This window comes from Balearica regulorum, chromosome 15 (assembly GCF_011004875.1).
Source record: "Balearica regulorum gibbericeps isolate bBalReg1 chromosome 15, bBalReg1.pri, whole genome shotgun sequence".
NCBI lineage: Eukaryota > Metazoa > Chordata > Aves > Gruiformes > Gruidae > Balearica > Balearica regulorum.
The window spans coordinates 2,564,208-2,584,559 of NC_046198.1; the positions used below are offsets into that span (position 1 = coordinate 2,564,208).

Below are 20,352 nucleotides of genomic sequence, written 5' to 3' on the forward strand. Positions count from 1 at the left end.
TTTTTTCCTGAAAGCACTGGCGATTTATTTGTGGGAAAACTTCTTTTACACCTTCAGGAGAATAAAATGGCGTTGCTGTTGCCCTCCGAGATGTTTTTAAGGTCCTCCCCACCCCAGGAACGTCGATAGACCCCTGCCTCAGCAGGCACCGGAGCAGGCACTGAAACGTCGGGGAAGGAAGGGGAGGAATGGTTTCAGTCTTACAGATTTCTGCATAAAACAGAAGCAAAAAAGCATGTCTTCAAGATAATTGAGCAAGGATACTGTTCATTACATGAGGTTGTTGGGGAAAAAAATAGGCTGATTTCCATTTTTATAGGAAATAAAAGGAGTTTTGTGGGTGACATAGCACCTTCCACTGAGAATGTCAGCATGAGATAAGTGGGCTTCAAATAAAAGAGTAAACATTGTCCCGCGGGGACTAAATTCATACCAGAGAGCTTAGCTGGGGAGGCAAGCATTTTTAAAAGAAATCTTTTGTTGCTATAAACCCTACCTTTTTAGTAGCACAATATGCATTTGCTGCAAGGATACTAATTCTCACCTTTGCCTGCACGTTTTTTGGGGGGTTATCTGAGTTTTGGTGAAGCTTTGGGTAGCAGGAAACCAGGACTCCCTCTGTTCAGTAGATGTGGTGTTTTTCAGGGCAGGGATTTCAGGGCAGGAGGAGAGTTCAATGTGCTCTTTAGGAACGGAGGGATTTTTCAGCGGCCATCAGAGCAGGCTGTAGTTTAACGACACTTTAATTTCATTCACAACGAGTAGTCCGGCGGGGGGGGTTATTCTGGTTTCAGGTTGGTGGCCCTTTGAGATTTGCTACGCCATGCTTCAGATCCGCTGCTGTCTGGCATAACAATTCAGGTTGCTCAAAAGCGATGATTAGCATAAATGAACGAACGGGTGAAATGTTCATTATATTGCCTACTGTCATGTTTGTGTACCAGATTTTGTTACCATCTGTCATTTCTGTTTTCTTGTTGTTGCCAAAAGTTGTCATTCTGAATGGAGGGTGGAGACATATTTTCAAAAGCTAACACGAGATAATTTTAGGTACTTTAGGGCTCATATGTTCTGTGCCGGGTGTCAGCAGCCCTCGCGTGCATCAGCCTCGCGAGTCTTTGATAAATTCTGGGCAGTGATTTAGTTCAAGTAGTTGTTAAAGTCATTGGTTGCAGTCGCGCAAATGCGTGAGATTCTCAGCTCTCGTCAGTTGGAAAATGTACCTGGTCCTTGCAATTGCAAAGAAAAGCCTGAAAATAAAATATATGTTTTCCCTAATGTTAACTGAATCAGAGAATGTAAAGAGGGAGGGTATATAGTGACAGCAGACTGTTAAAATCCAAGCTCCTGCCCAGAGATCTGACCAAGGAAAGCGACAGCTCCGCTATAACAGACTGTGACGTCCCCAGATTATTTCCAGAGATGTAAATGTCCCGGGGACGAGAAGCTGGACAAATTCAACCTTGAAATAAGCTGCAGCTCTCTCGCAGCGACAGTAACTGCATACTGCGACAATTTGCAAGGGGAGCAGCGCACTCACCAGGGCTTGCAGCCTTTAAAGCAAAATTAGCTCATTTTCAACCGCGTGTTTTTAATTCAGTTTTGGGAGGAATGGCTCAGCCTGCGGGCGGGGAGCTGGTAGGTGAAGTCACAAGGATTTCTTGCCTTGCCCCGGCGCTGCAAGATCACCCGGTCCGAGCACTCGGTGCCCTGCGCCAGCCAGGGAGGGAGAGGGCTCCGGGGTGCCTGGATCGTCCCCCTTCCTTTGGGCTGGAGCACCAAGCTCCAGTGTTTAAACCCTCCCTGGCATCGCCGGGGCCGTGCTGGCACCTCATCGCTTCCCAGCTCAGCCCACAGCAGCTCCGCTCTCCCAAGGGCTGCGGGGTTTTAATCTGACCCCGAGTTACAGGGCTTAGTGTTCGAGTGAAATACATTGACCTGTGACATCCAGAAATACAGTAAAGATGATCTAATGGTTTCAGTTGGACTTAAACTTCAGGGAAATAGAAAGCCAGACAGTTTGGGGATGGTTTTTTGATGCTTTGGGCAGAGCCAGCCAATGATCCAAATTCATAACCAGAGCTATGTGGTGGTGGGAACTCGTGCCGGAGTGGGAATGCAGAGAGTCACCGCTTGCTCAGGGAGAGGTGGGGAAGATGGAGATGGGGCTGCCTTTGCTCTGAAAGAGGCAGAGATAATTCTGAGCATCTCTGATTGAAGGCTGGGGGGAGACCAGGGCCATGTCACGACAACAACCACTTATAGACCGAAGGAGGAGAATGAGACTTCTTTCCAGCAACTCTCCAAAAAGCCCGAGATGTCTGGCAGGAGATGTCTGAACTCCACGTCCAGAGCCACCGAGTGCCCACCCGCTGCCAAACTGTGCTGGGATGTTTCCCGGCTTTGGCAGGACGAGAAGCCACCAAGGGAGCAGCCCTGGGAGATCCCTCAAAGAGCCCCCGAATTGGGTGTCTGGACTCCACCACGGAGAAGTTTGCACCAGCTGCTGGAGCCACAGGAGGGTAAATGAAGCGTCATGTTGTGAGTGAATTTCACATCCCTCTCCAGTTCTCCCTCTTTGCTGGATGCCTCCTAGAAGCTTTTAAGCAACCCTGTGGTGGGTTTGGACCCTTAGAGGTGCCAGTCACCCAGCGTTGGCTGCCCTGGGCCCTTCCTTGTAACCGCAGGAGGAGGCAGGACCGGGGGTGCAAAAACGGGCTCGAGAGCCAAGTGTGGAACTGGCGTCGGTGCTGACAGCCGGGGCTCAACCCAAGCGCCATTGCGTGTGTCAGGGGGTCAGTCCGGGCTGGTCACCTCTGTAGCTGGGAGTCTCACATCACTCTTCTTCCCGACTGCTTCGCTCTCCCCGCGCGTGGGCTGGGGTCACAGGACTGCGTGTGCTCCGACAACCAAGTTCATGCTGGTTCCGGTACATTTTGTGATGTTTTAAGTTATAAACTCTTTCTGGCAGAGTCTTCATCTGTGCAAAATTCTGTATTTTACGATGACTTTGGCTGCTTTTGTAGTATGGGTTTGAGATAACAGCTCTGTCCTGTTTTAACACTCCAGTAATGTAAATTGGCTTTCCTAGAGCTTGACTTCTCCCCTATTTGCTCTCTCGCAGAGGGTAATTTTACAAAGCTCACGAGCAAATTCCACCCGAGCGTTTCAGGGTGCTGCGAGCATCACTGAAAGCCGTTGTAAAAAAGGTTGGGCCTGTTTTTATTTCACAAGTGTATTTCTCTCTCAAATTGCCCTAAATGAGCACCGAGTGCCGCCTTGTGCAGGAGAGCCTGGAAGGCAGCTGAGAAACCTTCAGATAAGCAGGGAGATGTGGGCTTGGGCCACGGGGAGCAGGGCTGCCCCAGCAGAGCGGCCAAACGGACTGCTGACAGGTTAATCGAACAGATATTAATATAACATGACTGGATACGGTGGAGTCGGGGGCCAGGTCCAAGGTGTGAGAGTTTGTCAAGCACCGCTCCAGGATCACGATGATGGGATCGCTCCAGGCTGGGTGATTCGGAGCTGATCCAGCTCCACTCCCCTGCTAAGCGCAAGGCAAGGATAAGCTTTAATAGCTGATGTGGGGTAGGAAGAAAAGCAGGAAAAAAGGGAGTTTCTCTTCTTACGCCTAATCTGCTGTTGGCTTAAAAAAACAGAAAAACAAGTGACCTGGGATGATCTAAGAGCTAAGCGCAGAGTGCATGTGCGTGGCTGTGCACATCAACAAACAACCTGTTGAATTCAGCGTTGTGGGAAGCGAGCAGTGTGCGTAAGGCGGACAGGTTGGTTTGAAAAGTTAATCCTGTTATAATTAGAGACGGTGTTGTAACAGCAAAATCGTAGAGTCACAAATCAGAGGGCAAGATGACACCAAGACCTTAGAGTGTGTCAAGTCTTGCAAGGATGGGACAGGAGAAATGCACATAACAAAAATAATCCAGCCTCATGCTCAAAGGAATGGAGCAATAATCTGAGAGAGCCGGGGAAGGTTTCTCTCCCGGTCCAGCCGAGAAGGTGTTTGGCCTTGAGGAACTTCACGCAAGAGGAGTAGCGTGTCCAATCAAGGACACGAAATCCAAACAAATTAAAATGCATCTGGACTAATGTTCAGTGATGTGCACGTACGTTAAAAGTGCTTCCTGACCTTTACAGGGATTGTTTTATACCCTGGAGCATGACATTTTATTACTCTTGCCTTCTACGTAATTTATCATAGAAAAATATTATTTTGCCTATAAAATTATTCGCCTTCATTTTAAGCCCAGCAATAGTATTTAACTTTCTGATCCTTTTTGAAACTAATTTCCCCAGGCAAATTACATACTGTGCCAAGAGATTCCTTCAGCTTTAAATTTTCCTGCCATTAATGTCACAGAATGGGACATTGCAGCTGAGAGGGTGATCATTTTTTTGATAACCTTGAAAGCAAGGAAGTAGAGCACCTCATCGGAGTTAGAATCATAGAATCATAGAATGGTTTGGGTTGGAAGGGACCTCAAAGATCATCTAGTTCCAACCCCCCTGCTGCGGGCAGGGACACCCTCCAGTAGACCACGTTGCCCAAAGCCTCATCCAACCTGGCCTTGAACACTGCCAGGGATGGGGCATCCACAACCTCTCTGGGCAACCTGTGCCAGTGCCTCACCACTCTAACAGTAAAGAATTTCTTTCTAATATCTAATCTAAATCGACCCTCCTTCAGCTTGAAAAGTTGCTCTCACACAGGTTTTCCAGTGGAAATTATCCCAGTTTTTCCTGTGCCCATTATCACCACCACAACAGTCCACTTTGCTGCCCTGCTCTGATCCCCTTAACCTGAGCCAGAAGCCGTAATGACAACAATTATTTCTATTTTTGCCTGAACCCATTATTTAGGCACTGCGCAAATGCATGGTGAAAGGCGATTTCTGCTGAAAAAGGTTTTACGGCTGAAGCCCTCGTGCTGTGTTTGGGAGAAAATCTGGACTGTATCAACAAGAAGGGTTTGGGTTTGGCTCTACCACACTCTACGCTGAGCACCCAGGAGATGCCAGCTGTGATTCAGGCAGCCAACGCAAGTCGATAGGAGGGAAGCAAGAAGCATCCAAGAGGGATGCACGAGATCCAGACCTTACACAAGGAGTTCTCCGAGAGAACTGCAGGGCTAGAGAAACGCTGGTTATTGCCATAACAAGAAAAAAGAATGAATTTGGTTGGAATCAAACTGATGTGAATAACTCAGTGAGGGGAAGGTTGGTGAAATTATATATTTTGATCACTTTGTCCTTTCTTATTCCCTTTATTTTCCCAGTTTTGTAGCTAAAAGCTGTTTTTTAAAGCTTTGCTCATGCAGCATGGAAATTAAATGTTTTCTTTATCAATTAATAGATCAGAAGGTTTCAGTGCTTTCCAAAAGCTGAAACCTCAGGGGGTTTCTGAATACTCACTGAATACCTGAACATGCAAGAGTTATCCAGCTGCAGAAAAGTGCAGTTTTCCACAAATATGTTATTTGCTAGAAAGACGGAGGGAAAAGCCATCACCATCCAACTCTACCAGTCCCTCAGAAATCCTGAGAAGATGACCAGCATTCAGTCTCATTTCTCCTGGAAAACGCAGTTCCTAAGTCCAGACCAGAGGGAGGTGTCTCCTCTGCTTGACATCTGCCAATGTAATGTTCTCCTGATGTCCAGCCCTACACCACAGCCTGCCTGGTTTGGCCCTAGGTCTCCTGAACCTCAGCTCCTGGGCAGGAGGGCCCTCAAGAGACTGCCACGTCCACTCACCAACCCCCAGGCTGAGCCTGGAGCTAGATCTTTCCTGATAGCTGCTTGACCAACATCATAGTGATGGGGACCAGACACCCACGGCATGGCTTGGTGGGGTGCTCTTCAAGCAACATGAGGCTGGATCACAACAGTTCCCACTTTGAACCAGGCAGCATGGAGCTCCAAGCTCCAAGGTCCTGTGGAAGTTGCTCCTTTTTTTTTTTTGTCCAAAACAAGGAAAGAACCCTCGTGATGGAGGAAGAGCAAGGCTGGAGGAACAAACAGGCGGTTAATGTATTCACCTTGTCAACCCGGCTCAATGGGCTCCCTGCCCTGATGAATATTGAAGAATTTATACAAATTGGAACTGGTTCAGCAGGACAGTTTTCCAACGACCCATCCCAGAAAGGCTTCCTGGTCGCCGCTGGGGGCCCTTCCCTCCACAGGAGGAGAGCACAGTCCACAGCCTTGCTCGAAGGCTTGAGGGGGGATGAGCACCCCTGTTCCTCTTCAGGGTGAGCTGTGGGAGATGCAGCCTGGGGACTGAGGGGATGGACTGATGGCCACCTGCAAAGCTGCTGGGCCTTGAGCGCTGCAGAGGTTTCATGTGCTTATGAGCATGTCCAGCCACACAACTGTAGTCACCAGGCATTTCCATCGCTGGAAGTGCCAGAAAATGCGAAATTTAATTGTCTCAGGGGAAAGGAGAGGGCTGAGCATTCTGCAGACGGGGCAGTGACGAGGTGATCAAGACAGCAGCAGGACAGTGAAGTCCTGTGGAAGAGCCGACCGTTTCCCTCCAACGAGCTCAGCTTTGGGCCAGCGGCTGGGGTCTGCAGAGGGACAGTGCTGTTGCACATTGGCCTTTAGAGCTGGTCTCTGCCCCGAGCGGGCCTGTCGGATGTGTGGTGGCACGTGAGGGTGTCTGAGCAAGGACAGGGCAGCCGCCTCTGAGGTTTTACCCTTCTCCAAGAACTTGGGCAGAGTTAATTCTTGGAGCCTAACGCAGAAGGTGAGGGGCCGGTCTGCCACCACCAGAACATTTCACAGGGATGGCTTTTAACTCAGGCGAAGGGGAGAAGCTGACACTACATAAGAGCTTGGGGTTGCTCTCTGGGAGTTCAGCAGAGTCTCAGATAAGACATAAAGTTTTTTAACAGGTTTGAGGAGCTGAGGCCAAAGCAAAAAGGTTATGGGTTGGTGGACAAGCCAGGGTTAACCCCTGACAAGGTAAGGAGAATTTTCCAGGAATGAAGCTCCTAGAGATAATCAAAGATCTTGCACTAAAGCCATGTTTGACACCAAGACTTCCTCTAAAGAAGAGGATTGAGGCAAAGGGACCGGCAAGGCTCACTGGGGCCGGAGCAACAGCAGAGCCGTAGCTTTGTGGCTACCTCCACAAGCCAGGACAATGGCAGAAGAGGGGAAAAATGCAATCGGTGTCCCCATGGCCTGGCTTTGCAAAGGCTCAGCAGAATTTTGCGCGTGGGCGACTAACAGGAAGATGGTGATACTACGAGCTCAGGCAGAGTTTTCATGGGAACATCAGATTTTGCTGCAGCGAAAAATAAGGCCTGACAGTCAGAATACAAGGGGGGCATTTCCAAATGTCATCTTAGACACTTACATGGAAGTCACTGCATTGCCATGAGCACTGCTACCAATTAAAAAAAAAAAAAAAAAAAAAAAGCAAGCTCTATGCAGAGAGAGAAAAACAGCTGAAGTATGAGATTTATAGTAATGAATTTACTTCCACAAAAGAAATATGCAGTCTGTCCAAGTACGTTAATAAATGCTTGGGTTGCATTGATTGAAAGGAGCAATGCTTAGTGTGGTAAAATGTGCTGAGCCCTTGATCTCGTCTCTGCGATGCCCTCATGGAAAGAGCAGAGGACAGAAACGGGTGAGGAGGAATCTGAAGACACCTGTCAAGGGACAAGGAATCACCCAATCCCCCACCTTGGGGCAGAGGTTCAGAGATGTCACTGCTCTGAGATGCATGGAGTGAACGGAAGAGGCACTGGCTCCGGGGGGGAAGGATGAGGACTTTCTCTGAGGTACAGGTGGATTCTGTGGTCACCTTGGCAGATGGGAGCGCGAGCGGTGCTCGCTGCTGTTGCTCACAGCTCGGCACGTTAACTTGGGCTGTCATTCATTTGGGATTAAGCTAATGCCAAACTGTGACCTGCAGCACCTGAAGAGTTTGGAAATGCTCCCTCCTACCGACTGTATAATGGGGAAGGCCAAGTCTCTGACAGAGGAACAAGGCAAAAAGCTGGGAGGTGAAAAACGCTGAAATCTCCCCATCTCACATGGGCAGAGCGTACCTACAGGCACCCTGTATTTCCATGTGCTCCAGGAAGGGACCTTTCACCGTAATCTGCAGGGGGGGAAAAATAAATAAATTCATGTTTGTCTTTTGGCCTGTGTTGGCTGAAACCACCCATAAACCACTAATTGCATCTGCTAAAAGGGAGCTGGCAGACATGAAACTTGCCCAGATTACCCAGATTACTATTTTATGGATAGAAACAGGATTTTCAAAATGACTGTGAGACTGGGTGAGAGCTGGTGTCAGATGGACAAAACTGTAGTGTAGCAGAGCCCAAAGACAGACATTTTTTCATAGCAGTTTGACTCTTAAAAAGTAAGACAAATGGACTGTTGTCTCTCAGACAAAGTGCAAACTGATTTCTAGAGCAACAACCCAGGATGAGAGTGTAAAGACAGATTTATACAGATTTTCCATAATAGTTCATCAGGCATGGCAAAATTACAGGCCAACTCCAGCAAAAGGGCTTCACATCTGGGACATGAGAAAAAAGGACCGCTCGGAGTGACAGACTGGATTACATGGATGGCAGAAGACTACGTGTTTTTCCTGAACTGTTATTCTCACTTCTGTGAGATAGCCTTACTCATTACATGGATATTCCCCTACGTCAGAGTTATGCTAGTAGCGAGGATGGTCTCAGAGTTTTGAGCCATTCACAGCGATGTCCATGTCTGCATCCAGTCCCCAGTAGACTCTATTCAACAAGTAGGTAGGAAATGGCTTTAAAATAATAAATATGTATAGAAATAATAAATATGTATAGAAAAAGGAAGCGGAATCAGGTCGGAGCAGTGCTTGACAGCATTAAATGACAGGATGGCACCTACAGAACATGGCTAGCCACCCGCAGATACTTTGTTTTGCAGAAAATGAAGCAAGGAGACCACTTGGGATGTTAGTTAGTTAGGCTCCATAGCCCAAGGAGCTACGGGTTTGCAGAAGTGCACAGACATATAGCTAAACACAAAGGAGCACTATGATTGCGGTCCCCGGGGTTACCACCACTTCCTGAACACAAGAAGAATTCACACATACAATGAAAATCAGAAGCCAGAAACAACAGTTATTTCACATAAAGTTGCTCCACAATCCCATGAGTGCAGGGTGTGTGTAACCAGACAGACATGCTTGGAGGAAGAATAGGCAGCACCTTGTGCGGCTGCTGGGAGGAGAGGAGGTAGCAGGCGCTGGGCTTGTCTTTTTGCCTGGGATGGCTTCATTTGGCAGCATACATAAGGCAACCAGATACTGGGACGTAACGTTACCAGGAAAACCAGACTCTCTTATTCCCAATGGGAACTCCTCTGGTGAGGCCACGGTGACTCCAAGTTACAGTGCAGAGCTCCTCAGAAGTTATTCAAACATTGCTGGTTGTTTGGCTGTAAGGTTGTGAGGTCACAAGCTATAGAAATGATACTTGCATGTTTGGGCTGGGGAAGGAAGGCAGGATCTCAGGAACTGTGTCTTTAAGAAGCTTAGTTTTGGAGACAGGAAGTCTGGAAATGGGCTGCAGCAGTGCAGATTTTATTATGCAATTTCTCTCCGAACTAGTCCCTGAATAAAGGAGTTATCCATTACGCACCTGCTTCGCTGTGCCTCCTGAGCACTGCCGATGAAGTCCTCAGGAATCCACGCGAGGACTTCACCACCAGCCGGGGAAGCGGGGAGCCATGCACTGGGGTCCAGACTGGGAATCCTGGGTGCAAGTTTGCAGTAGAAGGGCTCAATGCTGTTCTGATCCCATAGCAAGGGGCAACAGGGGCTGTCCTAAGGGGACATCGTGCCATGGAGAAGCTGCAGGACACAGCAGCAATACAATCCTCCTCTGCCCCCACTGCCCGGGGTGCAGGGTTCCCTTGCTCCGAAGCACCTCCTTCCTCTCCCACTCTGTCCCCAGGACTCGCAGCATCCCTCTGATTTCACCCGTGTGGCAAGTCTGACACTTGCTGTAAAGATAGAGGAGCTCTCCCAGCTAACGGGAGAGGAATCATAGCCTCCATGATTCCATCTATCTGCTCCCCATTCCCCACATCGAGTACGTAGCGTTGCCCCGGCAGGCACACTGACACACCAGCTCCTGTTGCGGTGGTGCTGTCGGGGAGTCTTGCTCGGCGGCTGTAACGGTCAGAGCTGCAGTACTGGTGTAACATCAGCGTATTGCCTGGCACCAAATGGCACAAACATCTTCCTGGAGCTAGGTGGTGGAGCAGAGTCCAAAGACAGACATTTTTCGTAGCAGTTTGACTCTTAAAAAGTAAGGCAAATGGACTGTTGTCTCTCAGACAAAGTGCAAACTGATTTCTAGAGCAACAACCCAGGATGAGAGTGTAAAGACAGATTTATACAGATTTTCCATAATAGTTTGTCAGGCATGGCAAAATTACAGGCCAAGTCCAGCAAAAAGGCTTCACATCTGGGACACGAGAAAAAAGTGCTCAGTGGTCAAACTCCATCCTGACTCCATGCCAGAGCTGCAGAGTTATCGCAGCAGCAGAGGAAAGGTTCATAAGGGGAGCAAAATGCTACGGGGGGGGAGGGGGGGGGGGTGTCTCCTGGCATCAGCTGCTCCAGCAAACTCTTCGTTTTCAAGACCAGAAGTGATGTAACGGGCAAGGCAAGCACAAAAAGCTATTGGAACTGCAGCTCAAAACACACTGACCAAACTTGTTAAAAAGTTGAAGCAGCAGATAGCAAAGGGCACCGCTGTCCTCGGTTGTGCCCGACAGACAATCTGACCTGATTTCCACACCCCCACCTCCAACAGCAAAACGTTTTCCCTCAACCTAAACTGTGGCAAATGTCTTACATTACAGTAAAACACTGCCGGACAAAAGCTGTTGCTCTCATGTCTGGAGCTGCTGTGAGACACCGAACCATGTCCCACGCTGAGCCATCCTAAAACAGACGAGAACTCGCTGCTTTTGAAGGAAATTAAGGCAGGCATAACCAGAAAGCACTTACTAATGAGCATAGTGATAGAAGTAGAGGCCTGTAAGAGACCTCCAGCATGATTACAGTCAGACCTCAGCAAGGACAGGAACCATGTAAATAAATACAGAATTTGCAAGTAAGTGTAATGAAATGCATGTAAATGTAATGAATTCAAGTTTTGCAGTAAACAAAGACAGACTTGCTCTTTGCAAAAGAAGGTATCATTATAGATCTCCTTTAAACCAATAAAATGTTGCAGGTTAATCCATCTCGGCTTATGGACTTCATCAACACATCCTCGGGATCGTCTTGGTGCCCTTTTCCAGCCTGTCATTGGGTTGTGGCTGCTCCTTGGGGACATAGGGACACATAGGCAATGAAAACAGCCCTGAGCAATGGGTACGAAGAGCTCTGCTACCACACTGGCACGTCACGTCACCGGGGCTTATACGACCTGCTTCTCAGGTTGGAAACCAGTATGGAAATCCATGGAAGTATATGAGCTCCAGTCCTAGAAACCTGTTTCAGGCTGGGAAAGTCTGTCTAGACAGAGCATGAGGAATTTGTAAAGCAAGGCTGGGTTCGGCTCTGGTCAGCTCAGGTTGGAGATTTGTCCTCATGGTCGGAGATCTGAGCTTACGTGCAGCTGCGCCAGCCTCTGTGGTGGGGATTTGCGGAGTGGCCGGCGCAGCCACACGTGAGGTTTGAGGAGCACATGAAGTTTGAAGAGCAGGGAAAAGCCAAGTCCAAAGTCGTTCAGAAAGCAGCAGAAGCCCATCAGCCAGGCCGCAGCAAACCCCTCGCAGGGTGCATGCGGGTGCAGGCAGGCATGAGGAGGCTGCAGGGGCGCAGGTTTCCCCAGGAAGGCAGAGAGGAGGCAGAGAACAAGGGCAGGCAAGGGGGAGTGCTGAGGGATAAGCCTGAGCAGGCAGGGGCTGGGGGGGGGAAAACGGGACACAAGCACCCCATGGCCTCAGCATCACCCTGGGTTTGCAGAAGAGGGAGGGCGAGGGCTGCCATGGCCCCTCGCCCCAGACTGTGGGGTCTGGGGGAACCCCCTGAGGGAGCCTGAGGGGACATCTGTGTCAGGACTGAGAGACAAGACTGTGAGGGGACCGACGGCGAGGGGATGCCGTGAGGGGGACGTTGAGAGGGGACATCCACATCAGGACAAAGAGGGGAAGATTGTGGGTGGCTGAGGGGGAAGCACCGCGAGGGGACCGAGGGGGGAACCGAGAGGGGACACCGTGAGGTGGCAGCTGAGGGGGGAACCCTAACGCGGGCAAGTGGGGGAGACTGAGGGCAACTGAGGGAGACGCTGAGGAGGGAACTGAGGGGGGACGCTGCAAACGGGCACCTGCGGGCACCGAAGGGATCCCGAGGGGGACGGGGGGGGACGAGCCCCCCCTCCACCGATCACCCATCCCTCAAGCCCTCCGCGGAGCAACTGAGGACGAGCTCGTCTCTTTCCGGCGGGGCTCGCGCCTTTCCGGCGTCGGCGGAGGCGGAGGAAGGCGTTCCCCGTGCGCGGTGACGCAAGGCGTAAGCCCCGCCCCGTCCCCGCCCCCATGGTCTCTGGAAAAGAGAAGAGAAAAAAAAACTTTTTTTTTTAATTGAGGAATCAACAGCCGCCATCTTGTCGCGGAGCCGGAGCGCGGCGCGAGAGGAGCGGGGCCGGGCCGGGCCGGGCCGGGGCAGCGGGGCCGCCCGCCGGGACACGGGCAGCCGCGCGGAGCGCCGCCGACGGGCAGAGGGGCTCGGGGCAGCGGGGCAGAACCGGCCGGAGCCAACCGACCGCCGCCGCCGGGACCGGGAACCGCGGTCGCCGCCGCGCCGCGCTCATTGTTTTGGGGCGTTTTTTGGGTGTTTTCGGTTTTTTTCCGATTTTTTGTGGTTTTTTAAATTTTTTTTTCCCTCCTCCCTCCTCTTCTTCCCCTTCCTTCTCTCCCTCCCCCCCCCCCCCTCCCTCCCCTACCTCGGCCGCGGTTCGGCCGCGGGCGGGGGCGGCGGGCGGGGGCCGCCGCGGGGCCGGGGCGAACCCCCCGGCGCGGAGGGGAGGGGACGGGGCGAGGTGGAGGGGACGGTGTGTGTGGTGGTTTGGGGGGGGGGGGCGCTATGCTCCCCGAGTGACTGACTGAGCCGCCATCCGGGCACCTCCTCGGCGGCGGCGGCCGGGCGGGGGGAAGAGGCCGGGAGGAGCGAGACCGGCAGGGAGGGGGCGCTGGGCTCTTCCCCACCCCGCCCCGAACCCTCCTCCCCTGCGGCCTGCTGCGGCGGCGGCGGCCCGGCCCGGGTATGGGGGAACGGGGGCCGCCGCCGGTCGGGCACTGAGCGGCGCTGTTGTTCGACGGTGGGTTCCCGTTTGGAGGAACGGAGAGAGAGAGAGAAACCTTCAACCGCCCCACACGCACATCTCGGAATTCCCAGTCTTTAACGATTACCGGCTCGGCGGCATCTCCTCGGACGGCCCAGCCGGCTACCATGGCGGAGAACTTACTCGACGGGCCGCCCAACCCCAAGCGAGCCAAGCTCAACTCGCCGGGCTTCTCCGCCAGCGATAGCACAGGTAAGGCCTGCGGGGCGGTGCGGGGGCGGGAGGGCCTCACTGGCGGTTGTTCCCCCCCCCCCCCCACTCCCCTTCCCTCCGGCGGGCGGTCGGGCCCGACCGCCCGCCGGAGGGAAGGGGAGTGGGGGGGGGGAACCGCCCGCCCTGCCTCGGTTCCCGGCGGGGGTGGGAACCGGCCTGGCGAGGCGCCGGGTAAGGCGGCGGCGGGGGGGGGGGGAGATCCCTCCCGGAGCGGTTGGGCCTTCTCCGGTCGAAGTTACCGGGCGGGACCCGTAAACCGAGTACCGTCCCGGCTATAAATAGCGGTTGGGAGAGACTGGGGCTAAAAGCCTTTTGAGTTGAATTTTTCCTTTTCCTCCATCATCGATCACGGTTTTAATGGGGAAGGGATGGAGGGATCCGCCTCGGATGTTGGGGGGGGGGGGGTGTGCACAGGTGAGGGGGAAGGAGGAAAACCCAGCCTGCAGAAACCCCAACCACCCTGCTTCTGGACGGGGGAGGTCGGGGGTTCTATTTCTACTTCTTAAAATCCATGTATCACCCATAACTAAAAGCCCTACGCAGGCAGCTTCTCGCATGTGCCCCTGCGTGCAACATGCTACCGAATAAAAACTCCCTAATAGCATATTAATATTTTGCTTTTTCTGTCCATTCCCCCCACACACACCTGTGACCCTGGCTTAAAGCGCTTGGCTCAACCCGTTCCGAACGTTTTTCCTTAAAAACCGTGTAATTCGCAGATAATAATTGAAGTTGTGAGGTTGTCTGTGTGACGAAACAGTTGCTGCCACTCGCCCGTGTGTCGCGTAGTGTCGCGTAGTCTTCAGCATGGTTTTTTTTTTTTCAATTGTAATGGGGTTGTAGGTAATAAAACGCATCAAAATTTTTCATTTCCCGCAAGCGCGTGCCCTTTGTAAATACGCACGTGTGTGCATAAGAGCAAGTGTGCGTGTATTGACGTCCTTCAGTGTTCCAACTGTTTTAATCACTGAAACAGTGGTTTTACAGGGATAAGAAGTGTGTTAGACTCGCATTTCTGTTTTCAGAGATTAATGAATCTTGTTGAAGGGACAGCGATAAGTTAATCATGCTGTGCCTGCTGCCTTTTTATAGACTGAAAAAATTATTACTATAATTGAGCTGATAAATTCTGCGGGTTTTTTCAGTTTGCTTAATCTGTATTTGGCAATAGCTTACAGATACTTCAGTCCTTTTGGTTTGTTTTTCTTATGGAATCTTTTTCTCAACCTACAAAGAAAGGAATCATGCCAAAAAGAAACCGTATTGAGAGTAAGAATTGGCAGACGATATCTAGGTGAGGTCTTGTGATTGAACTGTGTTAATTCCTTTTGTGAAAGTGATGGAATACCATGTGGAAGGCTGATGTGCAAGTTGCTACGAAAGGCACCACGGTACCTCAGGGAAAGCACAGTTTTTCTTTACTTAGACATTGTAGGCTCTACTGGTAGCCAGTGAAAGATGTTTGAAGCAGTGTCTTTTTTTTCCTTTCTTTTTTGAAGTTCACTTGGTCTGTTCTGGAATGCTTCAGTCATAATTACGTCCTGTTCAGCAAGTTCTAATGTGTCTCGGTGAGCTCTGTGCAGCGCTAGATATGTAAACTCCAGTATCTGCATAAAGTTTTGCACAGCTGAGGGGGGCCCTTGGTCACCTGGGATGGCAAACTCCAGGTTGTATTTTGAATAAGCAGGAGTGTGTCCGTAGCGTTCTGTTGTCATCCCGATGTTCTTCAGGCAAAAATACCTCTCTGCTTGACAGTGCAGGTAATGTTTGTGCACTTAGAAATGCTTTTTCAAAAAAAAAAAAAAAAAAAGCACCTCTTTAGGTTTGTTGCCAGCAGCTAATGCTGCTTGTTGAAAGATTGCTGAACGTTTCTGTACGTTCTGGTAGGCAATACAAATAGTTGTATTTGTAGTGATTGATTTGATAGTTGTATTGTGATTGAGTAGTGATTGCTATCAAATACCTCCTCTTGAACCTAAACCAGGCTGCTCTCTTGCACTGAGGCGTAAATGAAAAAGTTACGTTGCAACCTGGCAAAGTTGCCTTTGTGACCGGGGGTGCTTGGGTCAATTGGTTTGAGGCTTGTGCCCTGAACGAGCAGTAAGTTGTGTATTGGATAACTGAATTGTAATTGCAGTCAGAAACACGCGCTGTTTGATGCTGTGGCTTGTGTGAGAGGGACATGCTTTAAAACACATCGCGTTAAGCCTGGCTGTGCAGTTCTGTTGCTGAACAGCCAGGCTCTGAGCCTGCAAACGCTTGTAACTGAGCGTAGCAGTGCGATGGTGAAGGGCCTGATGGCAGGCCTGAATGTTTGGCAGAAAGCAACTGCTCGTCCTTGTTTATATTTCACTTTATGCTTTGATGCGGTGATATTAAGCAACTCCTTTTGTCAGGGTAAATTTTAGCTGCCTTTAATCTTTCTTATAAAAATAGCTCCTCAGCTTACTGGAGCAAAGTTTGTGCAATTGAAATCGGTCTACTTATATCTTGAAGATACGACCTTTCCTGTTAAACTTTGTTGGCTAAGTCAAATGTGTGGTCTCGGAGAAGGGAGTAGAGGTGAAAGGATAACAGAACAGTAAGTGTACTGTGACCATCATTAAGTTCACAGTAGTCCGTGCCATTTTGCCGTCACCCCGTTGCTCAATAAGGAAAGTTTAAGACTTGTGGCTATTCACTTAGCTTGCCATTGCTGTGCAGTATTGAACAAGCTGACTCCTATGGTAGAATGTCCACGGGAAAGATTTTTCCTCATCTAGCCAGGTAGGAGTAGTGCTTTTGTCTAATTACTGCTTTTAGATACACAGTATTTTTCATACCTCAGCATTTGTCTCCTCTGTAATTGTTGTGAGCCATTCTTATCTAGTGTGCTACAGAATAAACAAGGGACTCGTACGAAAAGTAGAATTACAGTGACTTTAGTTATGGCAGCGTGTTATTTTAATGTCGAGTGTCGTGATTACTTTGCGCGTTGCTGGCATTGGTCCTTTGGCTGAAGGTACAGTGAACTGGCAGCGTTCTTGAGTTGCTGTAGGTCTGAACTCTGCGCACAGATTGTGAAAAACGTGCTTGAATGGAGCAGCAGCAAAGCTGGCGTTCTTCAGGTGCCCCTTCACTGTGGTTCTACAGGTAGCGTGGTGGTGGTCTGTGTTGCATTGCAAGAAACGCCTCTCTCTGCATTTGTTACATACCCTGCAGCCTTCTGCTGTGCTATGCTAGTTCCAGAAATGACAGATCATAATTTGGGCCAAAGCGGAGGGTATCCTTAATGGTGCTAGAGTTAATGAATTCCTAAAGTAGGCGAAGTTGGAAAGAAGGTGAGATGAGCAGCTTCGGAAGTCCATTAGAGCTGCGTTTTCACCTCGTACTTTGTCGTGTGTGTGGCTGTTGCGTTGGTTTTTTTTCCACAACTTCAGATCGTAAACAGATTAGGCAGTACGGCGGCTGCTGCTGCAAAAGCTGCAGACTGAAATCTCTAGTAGTTCGTGTTCTCTTTATGGCCCAGTGTGTTAGCATTGCAGCCCCCGTATTTTAAAATTGGGGAAAGACTGGCCTTGTCGCACGTGCCTTTGTGCGTGCCGAGATAAGTAGATCTCTGACTAACTCCCAGCGAGCTACAGAACTTTGCAGAAGGGAGTTTGTGTTGATATTGAGCCTGATTTGATCTTACTCTCCTGCCAAAAACCAGATAGGTGTATTTCAGTGTATTTAGTTTTTCATTTTAAAAGATGTGGACTACCTTTAAAACAAAGCAGCTTAAGGAGAGCCAGCAAGGCTTTCTAAGTTTATGTTCACATATGTAGTTGAGACTTCAGATGGACTGATGTCTTGGTGATGTAAAACCAGACTTTCTTTGTGTGAAAGCATTAGTATGTATGTTTTGGAAGGGTTCATTCCTGCGTAGTTGAAAAGTTTCAGGGTAGCCTGTTTAATCGGTCTGCTCTTGTTTTATATGTGTGCAAAACTTTGGTGTCATTTGTGCACTGTGACAGTAAGAATCACTTTTATACGCACACTTTCTTCGTCTCTTCCTGGAATAGGAAAGAGGGTAATTCCCTTAAGTGAACATACTTGGATTTATAAGCAGAAAACTGGGGGAAGAAATGCTTCTTCTGGAATGGAGTAGGCAAAGGAGTGTTTGTAGCTGTAATTATTTCACCGGAACGTCCTTTGTTTTGTGGTACTTGCACCATGACTAGCTGGGATGGAAAAAAATGCGGTGTGGTATTTCATGGCTATATTGTTTCTTAAGACTTAGCGTATATGTGTAATGATGGGGGGTGGTGGATGGGATAGGATGATGCCAAGCAAAAGTGTTTATGTTGAGCTGTGTTAAATTTGATACAAGCTGAATTTTTTTTTATTTTTTTTTTTTTGCACCTTAAGTGACTGACCTGCATCACTTTATGCTTGCACTTGTAATCTGGGACAGGCGATTTTTAAGATTAGAAATTGACTCATTTATTGCGAGCCTAGCTGATTTTATGTGACGGTCCACAGCCCTACAGTTGTTCCCCTTCCTTTTTTGAAATCCAAGCATATAAGTAATCACTTAAAGTATTGAGAGTTTTATCAAATTGATTCCTCCCCCCCCATTATGACTTAAAATTAACGCAGTAAACGCTGTCTTGTGCTGTGGCACAGAGCTCCTGGAGAAGCCCTGCCTACAGTAGGCAGGAATAAAGGCTGTGCTCGGGGGGGTCAGCCTTTGTTGTACCCCAGAGATCTCTTGATAGCTTGTGAAATGATTCCCGGTTTTCTGTTGCAGATTATTCACTTTCTGTTCTGGCTGAACGTTCCTTGGAGCCATAGTCCAGTGCCATTAATTATTTCTACAGCAACATGCTGCGTTTCGCTGTTCTATCTGCAACTTGACATTAAAAAAATCCACCTATTCTTGGTGTTTATTTTTATTAGAGATTTTTTTCTCTGTGTTATTACCTGCTAATAGAGAAGACCGTGAACAAAAATCTCACTCTCTTAGCAAAATACTGCAGGTTAATGTGAAATCAGGGTGGAGGGGGTAGTTGAAAAACAGGATTTGAAAAATTCTGGGGTTTGTTCTTATACAACGAAAAAGCATGTGGGATAGCTTAGAAATCTGACGCTTCCATCCTAATTTGGTTTACACTTTCAAGAATTTTTGCTTTGTAAATCTTTCTTTTAACATATGTTATGTTTTCCATCTGTATTCACAGATGTCTAAGAAAGAGAACCTAAACCTTTTATTTGGAAAACTCTCTTTAATAGAGATGTCTCAACAAATACTATCAAGTATTGTGCAGATCCATAATGTGAATCAAAAGAAAACTGAAACTTCTATTATCACTTGTAATTCGCAATCATAACTCAGAATCTAAATCTCTTCATGTACACTCTTCAAAAGCTTCACTTCATCTTGCCTTTCCTCTTCTCTTATTCACCACCATTGAGAAACAAGGATCTTATTCGGAACATTGGATAAATACAGTATCTTTGATTTGCAGTAACTTTGTGTGTATATATTTTTTTATTTATACATATCTAAGTCTGTCAACTAATCTTCTACTTCTCTGAGGGTAATCCTTACTGCTGTGGGAACTTCCTCAGGAAGATGGCGTTGTCAAAATGAGTTGCTCTTTCTGGGTGACGTGCCTCCCAATCTCACAGGTAGACTTTATTTCATTGCTGCTGTAGCACGTCTCTGAGTCAGACATCAGGGCCGGCTCTTGCACAATGAGAAGGAAAGCGGAATATTAATTCCAACTCCTGTCCGTCTGTGTCACACCTGAAGAGCACAAGCTCTGCCCAACTTTACTGCTTGCCATTACTTTGATAGCTGTTTTAGTGGGTGTTGTTGATGACATAGCTTCTGTGTCATCTCCTGTGTAGTTTCATCTAATGGAGCAAAGAAACATGGAAATTACCAAGAGACTTGAATTCAGTAAGTACTGAATGTAAATCTGTTTTGTAGTAGCTGTGAAGATTTTTCCTAAGGTTCATAAACTCCTTTAAGGGAAAGTATTAATGAGAGTGATTCAGAAGAGCCTCATCTCACTGAAATTAATGCTTTAAAGTAAAATAGATTTGTTAGGGCATTGTTTTTTCTGTATTCAGCCAGTTACGGTTGGAAGCTTTTTTTAGAGTGAAATATATAAAAATCATTAGTGTTAAGTGCATGTCTGCTGTTGCTTCCTTACATGCGTTTAGTGTATTTTGTGTTGTGTGTTCTTGCACAGTTGAATTTGAGTTGCCGAGCAAACAACCCTTCCCTTATAATTTGGCATCAGAAACAGGGAAGAAAAAGTGGCATTAAAACAAAGGGAGTAGAAATTCAGTTTTTGCAGCTATTATACATCATAAAGGAGACACACAACGTGCCAGTTTCCTAGTAATCTTGTGTTACACTTTTTTTTGTTTGTTTCATAATATTACTTCAAGTACGGATTAATCATTGCTATTTTAGTCTTCGCAGAGTAGGCCAGTTCTGTGCTTCTGTTACAGACGGTGCACAAAGATGGGAACTTTCAGAGAAGGACTTGTGTAGCTGAAAGGAGCGTTTGAAGCAGCCTGACCTATTGAAGGCAATACTGAGCGTGGATTTCTCACCACCAATGCTACCAGTCGTTGTGGGGAGGTTGGAGGACTGAACAATTTAAAATCTGAACGATCTTGTGTTGACCTATGTATTTAATAAGTCATCTACGGCCAGAGAATGTCTCAGTCAAAGTTTGTTTGTCAAGATAATTCATGTCTTCGTGCGT

General features: G+C 48.5%; 1 protein-coding gene across 7 annotated transcripts in view; it reads left to right on the plus strand.

Annotated features, from left to right (window-relative positions):
• The first annotated feature begins 13,364 nt into the window (after window positions 1-13,364).
• CREBBP (CREB binding lysine acetyltransferase) overlaps window positions 13,365-20,352 on the plus strand; it is a 95,646-nt gene continuing 88,658 nt past the window's right edge. For all 7 annotated transcript variants that reach the window (XM_075767926.1, XM_075767932.1, XM_075767927.1 and 4 more), the window contains exon 1: window positions 13,365-13,585. In XM_075767926.1, coding sequence (XP_075624041.1) covers window positions 13,501-13,585 — 85 coding nt within the window. In that variant the 5' untranslated portion in view covers window positions 13,365-13,500. The remainder of the gene's footprint in view (window positions 13,586-20,352) is intronic.